At 44.6% G+C, this 16,726-nt stretch overlaps 1 protein-coding gene across 1 annotated transcript in view; it reads left to right on the plus strand.

The window, feature by feature from the left end:
* Positions 1–1,495: 1,495 nt before the first annotated feature.
* Positions 1,496–16,726, plus strand: part of Mrps5 (mitochondrial ribosomal protein S5) — a 19,419-nt gene continuing 4,188 nt past the window's right edge. Inside the window, exons 1-11 of the mRNA XM_031373258.1 lie at positions 1,496–1,782; positions 5,037–5,123; positions 6,234–6,371; positions 8,892–9,017; positions 10,117–10,350; positions 11,327–11,361; positions 12,633–12,723; positions 14,398–14,444; positions 15,237–15,294; positions 15,610–15,672; positions 16,661–16,724. Coding sequence (XP_031229118.1) covers positions 1,725–1,782; positions 5,037–5,123; positions 6,234–6,371; positions 8,892–9,017; positions 10,117–10,350; positions 11,327–11,361; positions 12,633–12,723; positions 14,398–14,444; positions 15,237–15,294; positions 15,610–15,672; positions 16,661–16,724 — 1,001 coding nt within the window. The 5' untranslated portion in view covers positions 1,496–1,724. The remainder of the gene's footprint in view (positions 1,783–5,036; positions 5,124–6,233; positions 6,372–8,891; positions 9,018–10,116; positions 10,351–11,326; positions 11,362–12,632; positions 12,724–14,397; positions 14,445–15,236; positions 15,295–15,609; positions 15,673–16,660; positions 16,725–16,726) is intronic.

Genomic DNA, 16,726 nt, shown 5'->3' on the forward strand with positions numbered 1-16,726 from the left:
GATAACAATCCTCATCTGGCCATTGGGTGGCCACAGATGGTCCATAGCATACCTCTCTGAACAACTGGACCCTGAAACCCAAGGTGACCCCAGGATCTCCAGGGACTGACAATGACTCTCTGATCTCCCATTACTATCTGGACACCCCTTCCTAAAAACTTGATCTCTTTGGCTATCAATTAGATCCCTCCAGTATCAGTTTTTCTTAAATAGAACCTAGAATTGGTAAAGAAGTAAATGCTACTGAGTAAATACATTCCTTCTGGATGTTCATGTTCATGCTGCTATCTGGAAGGAAAGAGGTTTGCTGAACCCCGAGAGCAATCTCATCAAACATTGACCACAGGTTTTGTCTCTCATGCATGCTATCCAGAAACTCTCCATCATTGCTATGTCCGCTACAGGGACACTAAAGGGGAGGGAATAAATTACGTCACTAGACTGCCAAGGTCTCAGCTCTGCTGTCTAATTTTTGTTGAGCCCTTTCCCCTCTGTCAGTCTCATGGATACCTTGTAAGCCTCGGTCTGCCCCTAAAGCAGTGGAAAAGGCAGCTGTGAAAGTGTTGCTCTGTAATCCTGAAGGATGGCTGCAAACAGAAAGCCTCAACTATGTTCCCCGAGTATTCATTGGAAGCTTGTAAAGGAGCCCTATGATTCTTTGACTGGACAAGGTCAGGAGAAACATACAATCACATCTTCTCAGGAAAAGGATTCTTCCAGTCTGCTCCTGAGTTCGCAGAGGCTGCACGGTATGTGATTCAGACGTGGTCACGACCCTATGACAGATTTGGAGGACATGGTTCACCGAGTCTTGCCCAGTCTTCAACTGCCTCTTGGTGTTCATGGATATCCTCGCTGAATGAATTAAAGCCTTTCCTTGCTGTGCTGCAAAGACTTGCGAAGTAGCCAAGGCACTCTCACAAGCAATACTGAACTTGGTCAGAATCTGCAGATATTTCGTACCATGCCCAAGACATTAGGTAGCAAATGCAGCTTGCCCAACATCCACTGCCCCCAGGAAAGGTACAAGCCTTAAATGATAATCCGAAAAAACTAATGAAGAAATCCCCCGTGTTACTTTCTATTGAAAAACACCAGGATCAGGGCAACATAGAAATAGTTGATTGTGGGCTTACAGTTTCAGAGGGGAAGTCCAGGACCATTATATGTGACCCATTTGGGCAAGCAGGGATAGTGTAAAGCCATGAGCAGGTGAGGTAAAAACCGAGGCCTAGGGCTGGAACAAGCCATGAGTACACAAATGCTTCTGAAGTCAAAGGCATCATATGTTTAATAGACCTCGGGCCTTTACTAGAATTAGGTACGAACGTCCCAAACTTTGTGTCATTCACCCCGGGGCTCATCCACGCAGTTCCCAGACTCCCGGTTCCACAGAATTGACTCTCCCAGGTCATGTGATCCATTAGGCTACTACAGGAGAAAAGCGCCCAGAGCTAGCCCCGCCCTCGCCCCGCCCCGCCCTCGCCCCGCCTGGGGTCCTAGAGCGAGGAACCCTAGGAAGCTGTCCTAGGCTGAGCCTGACTCAGTTTCCCCTGTGATCCATGAAGGCAGTTTTCCGTGTGCGCTGAATGGTGGTCCTTGAGCCTCAGCACACCTCTCTGCGCTGATGACGGACTTTTGACGAGGCACGGTCGCAGCCCGTCGCTGCAGGCTGTGAGGAAGGCGGTTCCAGAGACAGGCGGAGTCACTGCTCCGGCTCCAGCATGGCGGCGGCCGTACGCGCTGCAGGTTGTCTCCCTGCACTGTGTAGCGTGCAGACAGGTGAGCGCTGGGACCCGGATTGGAAGCGCGCGCGAGCAGGGGTCTTTCCCTTGGGTCTGTGAAGTCTAGGCTCCAGGAATGCGATAAGTCACCCGGCCCCTGATCTCGGTCTCCCATTCGGGTCCGGCAAGCTGTGTGACCTTGCGCGCCTTCTCTCCCTCCGTGGTCGTGAGGTTTGAGGTTATAAGGCGTGAACTGGGCAGTGTGCTTTCAGCCAAGGAAACCGTTCTGGCCCACTCTGTGATGAGGAGCAAATGTAGCAAGCATAGCCCGTGGTTCATAGGGTGATGTCAATCCTTGTTTCGAGTCAGAGTGTCGCCAGCGAAGCTCAAAACTAAAAGACTAACAGACTCTTGCTGAGTCTGTTAGATTAACTAGCTGTCATTTTGTCGTCTGGGCCGATCCGTTTGCCAGAATATACTTTTGCTGTCACCATCTTCCTCTCACACTTTTCACTTGTGTGCCGATCTCTAGCATAGCGTTGGCCTGTAGGAATGGCTTCGCGCTGGACAGTGTGCTCAAGGTCCAGGTCCTGAACGTTCATTTTGTTGCAATATTTAACCTGAAATCACTTGATAGGGTATGTGACTTGAGTCTTCGATTCTTTTGCCGGCGTTGAAACCATCTCATTAAGTGAGTTGTAACATTCACAAGCTTACCGGTGATCCATCTAAAATGTACACTTCAGTGTTTTGTTTTAGTGTTTTTATAGACTGTGTATTTATCTTCCCAGTCAGTTTGAGAACATTTCCACCACCCCAAAAGAAAAAAAACCGTACCTTTTAACTGTTGCCCCCACCCCCACCCCACGCCATCTCTCACTAGCTCTCAACACTAGGTGACTACTGATGTGTGTCCCATCTGTCCATAGCTTGCCTGTACTGGGCATCTGGTTTCTGTGATTGGCATCTGCCAATAATGCCGTGATGTCATGATTTGCCCATGCTGTGACATACCAGTCCCATGTTGCTCGTGAGCCAATAATAACTCTTGTATCCACACACTTCATTTTGTTTATCCATTCATTGGCGGGTGAACATTTGAGCCGTTTTCATCTTTTGGCTGTAAGGACTGATGTTAAAACATTTGGCTGCTGTGCTTCTGTCTGTGCCCATATCCGTCCTCTTGTGTGTATTTCCTGAGTGGAATGGCTGGTTGAAGTGATAGCTCCATGTTTAACTAAGGGACTACCAAGTAGCTGTACCATTTTACAGCTCCACCAGCACTATGTAGGGGCTTCAGTTTCTCTTTGTTATTGTCTGTTCTGTTCAGATAACCAAGCTGTGACAGTATACTAATTTTTGTGGTTTTGATCTCCAATGGGCTCGTTTTCGTGTGCTTATTAGCCATTTGTGTATGTTCTTGAAGAAATGTCTGTTCAAATCTTTTGTGTGTGTGTGTGTGTGTGTGTGTGTGTGTGTAACTTGATTGTGTGGTTCTTGACCATCAACTTCTTAGATTAGAGGAAAACACTTGATATGACCTTGTGCATGGTAGGCAAATGCTCTACCACTGAGCTTTAAGCTCTAGTGTTTGAAGACTTGGACCCATCTGTGGAGCTATTTGGAAGGGTTATAGATGCTTAGGAGACAGAGCTATGCTGGAGGTATTGAGTGAGCCGAGGTGGGCTATGAAGGTTTATAGCCTGCCTTCCATTCCTGATCACCTGCTTCCTAGGTGTGGGTGTTGTTTTCTGCCATCATGTCTTCGTTGCTTGCCATGACTTCTCTTCCATGATGGACTGTATCTTTCTGGGACTTGGAGCCCGAATAAACCCTTTCTCCCTTAAGTTGCTTATGTGATAAGATATCCAATCTTATCACAGAAACAAGAAGTAAATTTTTGTTTTGAGACATGTCTCAACATCTTGCCCAGGCTGTTGTTGAAATCACTCTCTAGCCCGTGCTGGCATTTGAACTTTCCATCCTCCTGTCTCAGCCTCTCTAATATCAGAGTCTGTGAGCCTGTACTCACAGGCCTAGCTTCATGTTCAGTTTTCAGTTGGGTTGACTTTTTATCATTGATTTGGAAGACTTCTTTGTATTTTCTAGGAATAAGTCGCTCGTCAGATATATAATTTGCAAGGAAAACAAAGTATTTTTGGAGATAGGCTCTCATTGTGTAGTCCTGGCTATCTTGAAACTCACTATGTAGAGCAGGGTGACTTCAAATTCACAGAGATCAGCCTGTCTCTGCTTCCAGATTAGGATAAAAGGTACCTGTACCATGAATAAACATTGTTTTATCCCACTTTGCATGTTGACTTTTAAGATCCCCTCCCCTGCCAAGATTCTCACTATGAATGTAGTCTAGTCTCAGACTCACAGTGATTCTCCTGCCTCAGCTTCTCAAATGCTGGGATATAGAATTAGACCTGACATTAATAGTGTTCTTTGAAACACAAGTTTTTGTTTTTGAGCATCCAGGGCCTAGTGCACACCAGGCAGGTGCTGTACCGCTGAGCTGTCTGTAGCATTGAACACATCGGTTTGAACTTTTAATGGGCTCATTCGCCTGTTTTTCCCCCCCTCTCCCTTTAGCATGTGCTTTTGGTGTTGCATCTAAGAAACCACTGCCAAATCCAAGGTTGTGATCACTTACCCCAGTTTTCTTTTAAGAGTTTTATAGTTTTGACTATTACCTTGGCCTCTGGTCGATTTTGGTGTTAGTTTTTTATATATGATCTGAGACAGAGCTGCACTTCCTCCATCTGGATTTTACTGCCCCGCTGTCTCCATACATGAGTTTTCTCAGCACTGCTGTCAGAGTCTGTTCTAAGTGAGGGCTGGTGGGCGCTAGAGGGAGCAGGAGTGGGGATCTGGGAGGCTTCACCTGAGCTGTTGTTGAAAGAGATTCCCCGCTTCCCAACAACACTCTCCTCACCTAAACTGGGGAGCCTCCCTCACCTAAGCTGGGGAGCCTCCCTCACGAGAGCAGCATGGTGATTCTCCCCAAGTCTGCCTTGGTGAATCCATAAGTTTTGTTGGGTTGTTGCAGGAGTATGGGTAGCACGGAAGGACCCACAAGGACGGCTCGGGGCGCAGGTGACATCCAAGGGACTTTCACGAGGCTTAGAAACTGCATGGGTTTGAGGGTGAAAGGCAGAGATGAGATGCTGGGTCAGTGTGGAGCCCAGAGATGGCTTACTTGTCTTAATCCTGCTGTTCTGTAGGTGCCAATATCTTACTGGTTAAAATGCTCCATCTCATGTAGAAGTATCTTTAAACAAAAACTCTTTTCCTCCCCGTTTTCAGGTCACTTCCTGTCTAGGCAGCTCTCTTTAAACACTTTCCCAGGAGCAGCCACTTCCTTTTTGGCAGTGAAGACAGCCCTCAGCCACGGTAAGGTTCTATCTCTCTGTTCTCTTAAGGTTTATTTATTCTGCAGTATTTTTGTCACAAGGTTTTAGAAGAGGGTGGGCATCTAGGGGTACTGCCAAAGCATTATACACGTGTCAGTTTTCTTCCCCAGAGGCAACTGGAGTTACAGTTCCTTGTATGTGTGGCTGGGGTACATAAGATTCACTCACAGACACACCTGCTTTGTTTGTATGTGCGGCTGGGGTATGTAAGATTCACTCACAGACACACCTGCTTTGTTTGTATGTGCGGCTGGGGTATGTAAGATTCACTCACAGACACACCTGCTTTGTTTCTGAACATGGAACAGGATACGCTGCATACTCTGGCATTTTGCTCTGCTGGGACATTTGCAGATCAGCGCACTTTCCCTGCCACACACAGCAGAGGGCTCTGTTTTCCCACAGTAGGCTGTGCGCTCCTGGATACTGCAGAGAGATGCCACATGTGTCGTGTGGAGGAGATAGATGCAGCTCTATAACTAGCATGGACATTTAGATTATTTTGTTTTGAAGATGTTTCAAATTTTGGTTGTTTTTAAAATCAATTTCTTTATGTCTGTGTGTCTTGGCTGGAGGTTGAGGTAGGTCTGTGCACATGTGTGAAGGCGCCTAAGGGACCAGAGCATGGGTTCCCCTAGAGGAAGTTAGGTGGTTGTGAGACATCTGAAAGGGGTGGTGGGAACCCAACCTGGGCTCTTTTCGAGAGCAGTACATGCTCTTAACTGCTGAGCCATCTCTCCTGCCCTAAAATACAATTCTTAAAAGGTCAAGATATTGGTGATTTAAATATTTTTTTAAATTTACATGTGTGAATGTATGTGTATGTGTTTGGATACACATTCTACCACGTGTGTGGAAGCCAGAGGACAGTTTGTAGGAGTTGGCTCTCCTTGTACCTTTTGTGTCCGTGGGGTCAAACTCAGGTTGTCGGGCTTGGCTGTAGGTGCCTTTAACTGCCCTTGGTGACTTATGTTTGTTAGTATGATTATGATTAGTATATGGATTAGTATGATTAGTATGAAATGGTGCTAGCAGGGTTTCTCTACAGCCATGGGGCATCTGGCACACGGTTCATTCTGTCTGCCTGTAGGCTCTTTGTCACCAAGGGAAACAAGACACAACCACTGTCTGACCAGCTTGAGCCATGCGCTGCAGACACAGTGCAGCATTTCCTCTCCCAGCAACTGGATGGGACAGCAGTACAGACCCTACAGCTTCTTCACCAAACGTAAGTGGAATGATAGACTTCTCTTTTCATGGAACCAGAAAATGGAAGGTGTTTGTATTTCATTTTTCTTCTTAAATAAAAATTTTAGTGACTAGTTTATAATATCCTATTAAAATAAAAGCATTCCTTGATATCCTCCCCCCAGAATTATCTATATGCTGTCAGTTGTACAATTGATAACAAGTTTACTTTGAATGCTGAGGAGTATAGCTCAGCAGTAAACGTTTGTCTAAGAAATGTAAGGCCCTTCATTTGGGGCACCCAAGGTCCTGAGGATCATGGCCCAATACCCTGCTGATCTAGAGCCATACCAGAAAAAAACAAAAACAAAAACAAAAAACAAAAAAACCCAAAAAACATTGGTGCTCTTTTTTGTGGCACCTCCTACATGGTTAACTGTGTCAAGGTGAAGCTGTCTGTCTCCTTTCCAACCATGGGCTCTCAGAAGCTCACTGAAGTGGGTGATGAATGCTATCTAAGCTTTGTGCTTTCTTTGAGAAGTAGCCGCTGATGCTCTGGGTGAAAGGTGGAAGGGCTCTGTGGTCTGAATTAGTGTTGGGAATGGCAAACAGGATTTTCCCATGAATCAGGGTCTTGACCCACAGCACACTCACCTGGTATCCAGTCAAGTGCGTCCTTGTTATAGACCAAGGAGAACTGGACTGGAGCGATGCAATGCAAATATGTTCAAGGGTGTGCTGTGGGTGCCAGGCTGAGTGGTTTCAACTTGGTCATTGTTTTAAAAAGTAGAGAAGGATATCCCTGGACTGACAGACTCCTGTGTCTCATGAGCTGGGGCTCAGAAGAACTCACAAGAAGTGAAAGCATTTCAGTCGTTAAAGAGGCCCCCAATATGTTGTTAGGAAGCATTAAACAAAGCAGGTAAGAAGGCTGGGACCAAAGCACCCAGGATTCAGCATCTTGTCACTCCACGTGTCCTGAGACACAAACACCAACCTTTGCTCTGAAGGAACAGCGCACTGAGAAAACTGAGGAGGAGGCTGCAGAACGTGCTAAACTTTTGACCAAGAGAATGAAGGGAGTCAAAGAAAAATGCCCCAGACAGACTGTCAAGAGAGGTGGGATGTTTTCGCTGAGTGCTTCTACTTCTGTGTTCAATCAAGAATAAGTCTAATTTAAGAATGACAGGTAAATGATAACAGATAACAGATAAATGATCAGGTTTTGGATCTCACAACGAAAATCCAGACCAGCCTATTGGCTCCTTTAGTTGTTTCTTAGCTGAGGAGACAGACCGATCTGGGAAAGGGAATTTACATAACACTATTTGTGGATACTACTCCTATTTGCAACGCTGTTGCTAGCCTGGAAGTTGCCCTTCAGGCTGCGCTGGCCAGCAAGCTTGGTTCTCCTTGTCTGCTCTCCAGTGCTGGGACTGCATGCGTGTGCTACCATGCCTGCTGTTTTTACATGGTTCTGGGATCAGACTCATGTCCTTGTGCGTGCAAGGCAAGCACTTTACCTACGAAGCCATCTTCCTATTCCTGGCTTCAACTTTTTTATTATATAAGTTGGTAGTGGAATAAAATTAGTTCTAAAATAGTTTGTGAATTAGAAAGATGAAATTTAAATACCAATAAAAAACAATAAGGACCAACATAAAAAAATCTAGGCACGTACAAGTAATTATTTGAGATGCAGGACAGAAATAGTTGTTGGGACCTTTGAAACTGACAAATGGAAATAAACCAGCAGTACTATAGTGCACGTGTATTAAAAGACTTAATATGAAGTCAAGAAGAAACTTAACATATATGGGGGTTAACTATGAGATGTTGGTGTATCTGTTCTTTCATATCTGGTTTGAAAGAAATGGGTGTTAAGATATTGGTAGAAGGGCAGAGCAAACTGTCTAAATGAAGCTTTAGTTCTTGTACATAAAAAAGTGTCCTAGTTAGTCTTCTCAGTTAGAAGCAGCCTGATTGATGTAGCAGGGCCTCACACACTGGGAGGCACCAGCTCTAGGTAGGTCGTCCTAGACTATGTAAGAAAGCAGAGTAAGCTCAAGGCTGCTAGCAAACCAGCAAGCAGTGTTCCTCCATGGTGTCTACTTCAAGTTCACGCTTAAATTCCTGCCTGACCTCCCTCAGTGATGGACTATGAACTGGATCTGTGAGCCACATAAAAGGTGCTCTTCTCCTAAGTTGTTTTGGGTCAGAGTGGTTTATCACAGCCACAGAGAAAGATACTTATTGGTTACTCCAGCAGAGTAATTATTGTGGAGGCAAGAGAACAGGGAACAACCTAAGTCACAGCTGACCAAATATCAGGCAACCCTGCTAGGCTCGAGCGTTGGCTGGCTTGTGAGGAGTGACAGCTTCATCTCCTCTTGGCTTTCCAGATGTAACTGTGTGGTACACAAGGAGTGACCTTGCTGTTTTCCTAATGTCACTGCAAGGGTGTACACGAAGTAACTTCTGGCCGTTTTATTCAACAGGAGACTGTAGGCCATTGCTTTTAAAATGCAGAATTTAAGACAGCAAACCTGTTTCGTTGCAGTGACTGCAGAAGAACTCTGGAAAGGTGCATTAGCAGAGACTGGAACTGGAGCAAGGAAAGGCAGAGGCAAAAGAACAAAGAAAAAGAGGAAGACGGATTTGAACAGAGGCCAGATTATCGGTGAAGGTAAGCTTATATTTAAAACATCTCCTGTTTTGTATATCCCAGGCTGGCCTTGAACTCATGATCCTCCTGCCTTAGTCTCCCTGGAAGTAGGATTACAGGCATGTGACAGAACTCCTAGCTAATGAGCTGACCTTTGGTTTTTAGAATTAGAAAATGACATGTATATCTTGCCAGTTTAAAAAAATGGTGAGGATTATAGAGAATGTTGATCATCCTTCGGTTGCCTGTAGTCCTGTTGCCTCCCTATCTGGCTTTGTTAAGTTTCTTTTAATATTTTTAAATGTTTTTATTAAATGCCTTTATAAAGATAACTATTATGCTGTGTGCTGTGCAGAGGTGAATTGTCACCTTGACATACTCCAGAGTTACCTGGAAGGAGTCCCAGGTTGTGTAGGTCAAATTGGCCTGTGGGCACGTTTGTGGGGCTGTCTTGATTATGTCAATTGATGTGGGCAGACTCAGCCTAAAAGCAGGAGGCACTATTCTCTAAAAGCAGGAGGCACCATTCTCTGGGTTTGGTTCCTGGACTGTATAAAAAGGGGGAAAGTGTGCTGTGTCTGCTCGTGACTGTGGCTGTGACTTCCTGCAGTGATGGACGGGAACCCGGCTCTGTGAGTTAACATAAGTCTTCCTCTAAGTTGCTTTCATCAGAGTATTTTACCATAGTAGAAAAGGAAATAGGATATGCCATCTTAAAATCTGCTTGTTTTGGCCAATAGTAAGTCTTGGAAATCAGTCTGAATCCGACCTTAGAAAGTGAGTTTGTTCTGTGGATTCCATGCAGAATATCCTATATACCAGCTGTGCCTAGCCTGAACACTTACATAGCACTGTTTTGGCTTTTGTGGTAAAGTTTCAGTGGATATGCTTGTCCGGGCCCAGGTATGCCTTGTCCTGCCATGAGTCTCTCCTTAGGTAGTGTGGATGCAGTGATTTAGCTTGCACACATTTACAGTTTTGATAGCACAAAGTGACATGCTGAACAATCATGTTACTTAAACTCCACCAGCCTGGGTTATCTGTTCACACCTTGCTTGGCATTTTGATACTAGAAAAATGAATCTTCAATTCTCATTTATGAATATCTTTAAATCTTTAGGGCAGTCTGGTTTCCTGTGGCCTGGTTTGAATGTTCCTCTTATAAAAAGTGGAGTAGTCCAGAACATTGGCCAAAGAAGCAAAGAAGAGCAGCAGAAGGTGGAGGCCAGCATGGCCGAGCAGAGAGAAGAGCGGGACCGGAAGAAGAAGATAAAAGTCAAACGGGAACGTGGCTGGAGTGGGAACACATGGGGGGGTGTCAGCATTGGCCCCCCAGATCCGGGACCCAATGGAGGTAGCTAAGTCCCATCTTATTTGCCTTCGTGACAGTGCTAGGGTGGCTTTTGAAATAATTTTATTTACTTGCCTGTTTAGGGTTTTCTTTTTCCTGAAAAGGGTTTGAGCATCTTTGAATAAAACCACATTATTGTCCAAACTGTATCATAGAAAACATGGCCAAGAAATGTGGATAGAAATTTTCTATGATAAGTTATACTCATGGTTTATTATTGTCTTTTTAAGGAAAACAAAAGCTATGAAAGCAGAAGAGAGAGGTGCTGGGAGAAAGGGTTTCAGTGCAAGTGTGAGGGGAGAAGGAAAGCATGAGGGTGATTCTTATCGCTGTAACATTACACACAAGTGAATTGTTAAAGGATAAAAAAGCTTTAAGAAGTTAGAAAATGGAGTGTGGAGAGTGAGCTAGAAGAGCACCAAATAGCCGGGTGTCGGTAGGACTAGAGACCATGAGTTTTGAGTGGCTAAGTAGTGCTTTGACTTCTGTCCTGCCATGCCCAGTAGTCGGGGTGTGGCCAGAGAGCTGCACTGATGGGGAAGGGGCTGTGGGGAGAAGCTTAGGGAGTTTGGAAAGTGAGAGGCTTTGGTGTCTTGACCCAATGGCAGATGGTGGTCAAAGGTCTGGAGCTGTCAAGGACTCAGAGCTCATGAGGAGCACTGGGGAATGGGCAGAGGGTGATCCAGTCCTGAATCCAGAGGTAGAACCGTCTACTGAGGATGGGGAGTTGGGTGGGGTGGGGCGAAGGACGTGACCTTGAGAGGGGTACCAGAGGACCTGAGACTTACTCGCAGAGTCTGTGATGGAGCTGGGTGTGTAGCTCCTTGGTAGAAGGCTTGCCTAGCAAGTACAAGGCCCTGGTTCAATCTTCATTAATACCCCATCAACGAAAAGTATCTGTGATGGTGCCTGTGTTGAAAAATACTTCCATACGTTAATACTACAGACTCATTTATCTATATGCTTTTTCTTCTTGTAGAAACATATGAAGATTTTGATACCAGGATCCTTGAGGTAGGCACATGGAATTAAGCATCCTGCCAAACCTATGGAGAGGCTGGGATGTAAGGAGCGGGGCTGGGGCAAGAGGACCGGGAAGAAAAGCTTTTGATGGTGGCAGTCTCTCAGATGCAGAGCTAATCTGGGTAAGGAAACAGTGAAACTTGATGCTGCATTAGTTAGCACAGGCTGGCCCTATTGAGGTCCCATGACAAGGTGACTTCCGTGATTGTTTAATAACAGATTGGGAGCTTATGTATACACCCCTCCATCATAAAGCTCAAGAAGGTTAGCAGTTTATCACTGAGTTAGAAACTCGTTGTATCCAGCACTCAGTTTGCGGGACACAGGTGAGGTGGAGCAGAGTCACTGGTACACAGTTGGGTATGAAGCTAGCTGATTGTCGAGATTTGCTGGGAAATGCGCTCTGGGCTCTTCCCAGCCTTCGAAGCTGAGTCCCTGTGGAGTGAATTTCCAGAGCTCTCTGAGAGAGTCGCCGTTGTTGGTCAAGCGCTGCACACTTGTATTCAGTAGCCTGGAAGCAGTCTCCTGAGCTGGAGCTGTGCTGAGTATGCATGCACCATCCTGCCAGCCACAGCGCATCGTCAGTATTGCTGCTGAATCCGAGACAGAGTTTGAACTAGCCTCTATTATGTGGTAGTTTTCTGTATGATTATCCGTAAGAGGGATGTGCTCGCTCTCCCTTTCCCTTTAATTCCACTTCATAGTAAAGGAGCACCATGAGCCAGGGGTGTTGCTGCCCAGGAGTGGTAAAGTCAACAGTGTCATAGTGCTTGGCCTTTAAAATGGGTCAGATTAAACCAGTGAAACCACCTGCACATTTTTTTTTTTGTAGTTCATCATAAGCAACATTAGCAATTTTTCCATTTCCCATTAAGCCTGATCCTTACCTGTTGCAGTTATTTCTATATGCTGTGATTCCCCTTATGTAGATAGGGGAACATCTGTTGCTGAGCTGTCTCCTGCTCACTGACAAGCCATTCCATTTTTATCCAAAGTGTTTTCTTTCTTGTAGCATAGTCATTATAGTAGGCCACTTTGAGTTGCACAAGTTTCAAATTCTTTTAAACGTCTTAGTTGAATCTTCTACTAAGCCTGTGAGATAGAAAGAGAAAGTCTCACTTCCATTCTCTTTCCAAGGAGATGACCATGGGGCAGCTACAGAGCCTTTGTTTGGAGAAAGTCTGGTTTTTTGTCTTGCAGTACCAGCTGGTGTCTTTCAGAATTTTCCTAAGGCAATGTTGATGAGACATTTTGTCTTTCAGGTAAGAAACGTTTTCAATATGACAGCAAAAGAGGGAAGAAAGAAGTCGGTCCGAGCCCTGGTTGCTGTTGGGAATGGAAATGGGGCTGCAGGTAAATGGGTGGAGGTGGGTTGGGCGTTGCCTGGCCTTGCTGAAAACCTAAGAGGCCCATGTTGCTGGCCTGATCTTTCCTCCTGATTAAATCTTTTAGTGATTTGGGCTCACAGACCCAAATTTTCACTTTGTAACAAAAACCCAACGAATCTAGTTTGTTATACTTTTGATGGTGTAGGAATTGGGGGCTTTCTTTAAGTAAGGTTGCCACCCTTTTATGTGTTGATAGGATCGTCAGATCGCCTCCCATCATATGTCAAGCCTCAGTGATTGACAGCATGCTGTGAGCATCATACTCAGTTTTGATTTGTGTATCTTTAACTAGGAAGTGTGGGCATAGTTTTGCTTGTTTATTTATCGTGCCATTTTCTTTTTATCAGTTCATGTGTATGGCCCAGTGTTTATAGAACAGTGGCTGTTTTCCTGACTGATTAGCATAAGCCTTTTATAAGTTGAAGACAAATCAGCCCACTGCCTTTTGGTGTTTTGACTTAGTTTTAATTTCCTTCTTCACAGTATTAATCCAGAAGTACCGTTAGCTTTTATATAGCAAGCTTGTCACTCTTACATCACTTCCACTTGTGCTTTGCTTGGAGAGTCTCTTTGAAGGCTGTAAATAAGTCTGCTCATATTATTCCCTGTGATACCTATGCTTTGTTTGTTTCATTTATCTTAAAATTAGGAAATACAATTTCTCTGTCCTGGATCTCAGGTCTCTTGCGTGTTTTATGTCTTATAGATGATGCCTCCCTTTGTATAACTTACAAAGTTACAATTATTAAACTTCACGTAAAGTAACTGTCAGTGACAACAGATGCCAGGAGCTTTCCAAGAACCTATGCAAAACTTTATTTAAAATAATCACAGGTTGAAGGACCACTGATCTCATCTCTGGCTAAATTAAAACTTAGATTCGGCTTGACAGTCCCCATGAGAGCTGGGAAGAGCCACTCTGGAGCAATGCTTCCCACCTGCCACTCACTCACTGTAGCTTGTTTCCAAAGGAGTTCAGAATCACTTACCTAGTAACTTAGAACTTGAGTGCAGGGGCTGGCAAGCTAGCTCAGGGGTTCAGAGCACGTGCTGCTCTTTGAGAGACTAGTGATTAGTTCCCAGAGCCTGTATGGCAGCTCACAACCATTTATAACTCCAGTTTAGGGGATCTAACACTGCTTCTGACCTCCTTGGACTCCTGCATGCATATAGTTCACAGACATACACTCACACACATACACATAAAATTAATTAATTATGATGCACATCTTTAATCCCAGCACTTGGGATGCAAAGGCAGGCTGATCTCTGAGTTCAAGGCCAACCTGGGCAGCAGAATAAGTTCCAGAACTGCCAGGGCTACACAGAGAAACCCCGTTTTGGAAAAGCAAAATATATAAATAAATGAATAACCTAAGCTCACTTCACTCCAGTAGAAATCTGTTAAAGGCAACGCAGTGCATCTATGTTGGATTTCATGAACATATTCAAAAGTACAATGTTCAAAACATACTAGTAAAGGCCTGTGGCTCTGTGCTTGCTGGTTATGGGAGCAGCTCTTCTGTGGATGATGGGAAGATGAAATGTTTGGGAACAGGAGCCCAAACTGGGATGAGGTGGAAAGCGGGTCGTATGCAGAGCTGCTTCTGTCTCCACAGCTGTGCCTTTTCTTTGAAAGGTTTTGCTATTGGGAAAGCCGCTGACCGGGCCGACGCTTTGAGAAAGGTATGTGCTTTCTCTTCTGTTTGTCTGAGAGAGGGTCCTGCTATCACCTGAGCTCCAGGTCCTCCTCCCCTGACTCCAGAGTGTCAAAAGTTCACTCGTGGGTGCTACTGCATCCAGCTACATTTTTCTTTTTCATTTTTAGTATTTTGCATGCATATTTTGCATGCGACCTGGGAACCATAAGAAAATAATTTGTTCTAGAACCTTCTCATGAGGCTTCCTGTTGAAGGTGGCTTATCTCATAAGAAGCTATTTCTCACATGCCTGTTATAGACCTGTGATTGCTGCCTGTGGTGAGCCTGCTGTGGAGGCTTATGTTCCGACAGACCATTTTATGGGGCACTCAGGAAGTTCACTACATGAAACAGTGTAATTATGCTTATGTTTTTTGTTTTTGTTGTTGTTGTTTTAAATACTAAAATTTTCATATAGCTAGAATTGCTTGTAATAAAATATTTTATAAAAGATGTTTTTGAATTCCAACAAGAAACTCAACATGACAACATACCTCTTTAATCCCAGCACTTGAGAGGCTATGGCAGGAGGATTTTGAGTTTGAGAAAATACATAGCTAAACTCTGACTCAAAGGTTGAACAAAAACAAATTTTATTTTGAGAGAGAGGTCTCTCTAGATAGTGCTGGTTGTCCTAGAAGCCAGTATGTAGACCAGGCTAGCCCAGAGATCTGCCTGAATCTGCACCCTGAGTGCGGGGATTAAAGGTGTGTACAACCATTCCCAGCTAGCAAGCAAAATAAGAAATATTTTACTTCTCCCCCCCCCTTTTTTTTAGGCAAAGAACCGAGCGATTCATTACTTGTATTACATAGAACGATATGAAGGACATACAAGTGAGTGTGGGGCGAGCGTGGGGGCACTTCTCCTGAGGTCTGCAGGAGTGAGTCCATTGCACACTGTGTCCCTTCTCCTGAGGTCTGCAGGAGTGTAGCCATTGCAGACTGTGTCCCTTCTCCTGAGGTCTGCAGGAGTGTAGCCATTGCAGACTGTGTCATAAGATGTTTTTATGTTCTCTGTTATGCATGAAATGTGAAAACAGATTTAACCTGGAAACCACTTTGTCCAACACCAGAATATGCTGCTTTGTGATGCTGCAGAGCCATCCAGACCTCCCACCTGACTTTTCTTGTGCTTGCTTTTACCTCCAGTATTCCATGATATTTCATTAAGATTCAAAAGGACACAGATCCGGATGAAGAAACAACCCAGAGGTAACCAGCTCCCACTGTTTGTTGACCATAATGTAGAGAGAGGCTGCAGCAGCCAGGGCCTCTGCCCCTTTTTGTCACCTTTCTTGATCTTCTGGAGGCATTTTGTCAACTGAGGTTCCTGCCACTCTGATAACTGTAGCTTGTGTCAAGTTGGCAGAGCTGACAGGATAACCACTAAGCTATGTCTCCAGACCCTCCTCCACATTGAGCACCATCTTCTATGAGGTCTCTGTCAAAGCACTGGGCATGCGGAAATGGCCCTTCTCCCTCGGTGACTATCACAGAGGGGCTATGACAATCGTTCCTAGGATGCTGACACATTCTCCTTCACTTCTCGCCTGTGATTCCATAGTAAAGATGGGCTCCTGTATCCCTAATTTTACAAATCTCTTCAAGTCTGAGTCTGAGAAGTTAAAACATTTAAATTTGTATCAGAGCCTCTAATACAGTTCTGCTAGAGCTATGGGGTAAAGTGCCGTCACCCCACAGACAACAAAACACTCACAGCAGTGTGTTAATGCATCAGAACTTGCCTTCTGCTTCTCAGCCATAATTATTCATGCAGATGCCACTTAGACCCACTTTGTTCCACAGAATGGAACACAGGATGGATCATGGACTTAGTATGTGGCTGCTGAGGTCACTCAAATCAATACATACCACATTTCCTATGAAGAAGAGTGTAGTCTCTCATATGAAGTACATTTTGAAATGGTAATTGTTTGGACCAATTGAATTAATAAAATACATTGCTTAAAACAACTTTAATTCATCTATGAAAAAATTTAAATCATGTGCTTCTGTTTGTGGCTTGTGTTGCTTTTTTTTTTTTTTTTTTTTTTTTTTTTTTTTTTTTTTTTTTTTTAGAGAATTGGTTTAGACACATTTATGCTCTAAATGCAGAGGCCAGAGCCACATGAAAGACAGCAGATTGAGTGAGACCTTCTGTAGGAGAGCTGTTGGGTGTTTCATTTTGATCTTCTTCCAGGTTATGGCCTCCGCTGCCACAGGGCCATTATCACCATCTGCCGCCTCATCGGCATCAAGGACATGT

This window comes from Mastomys coucha, unplaced genomic scaffold (genome assembly GCF_008632895.1).
Source record: "Mastomys coucha isolate ucsf_1 unplaced genomic scaffold, UCSF_Mcou_1 pScaffold15, whole genome shotgun sequence".
Taxonomy (NCBI): domain Eukaryota; kingdom Metazoa; phylum Chordata; class Mammalia; order Rodentia; family Muridae; genus Mastomys; species Mastomys coucha.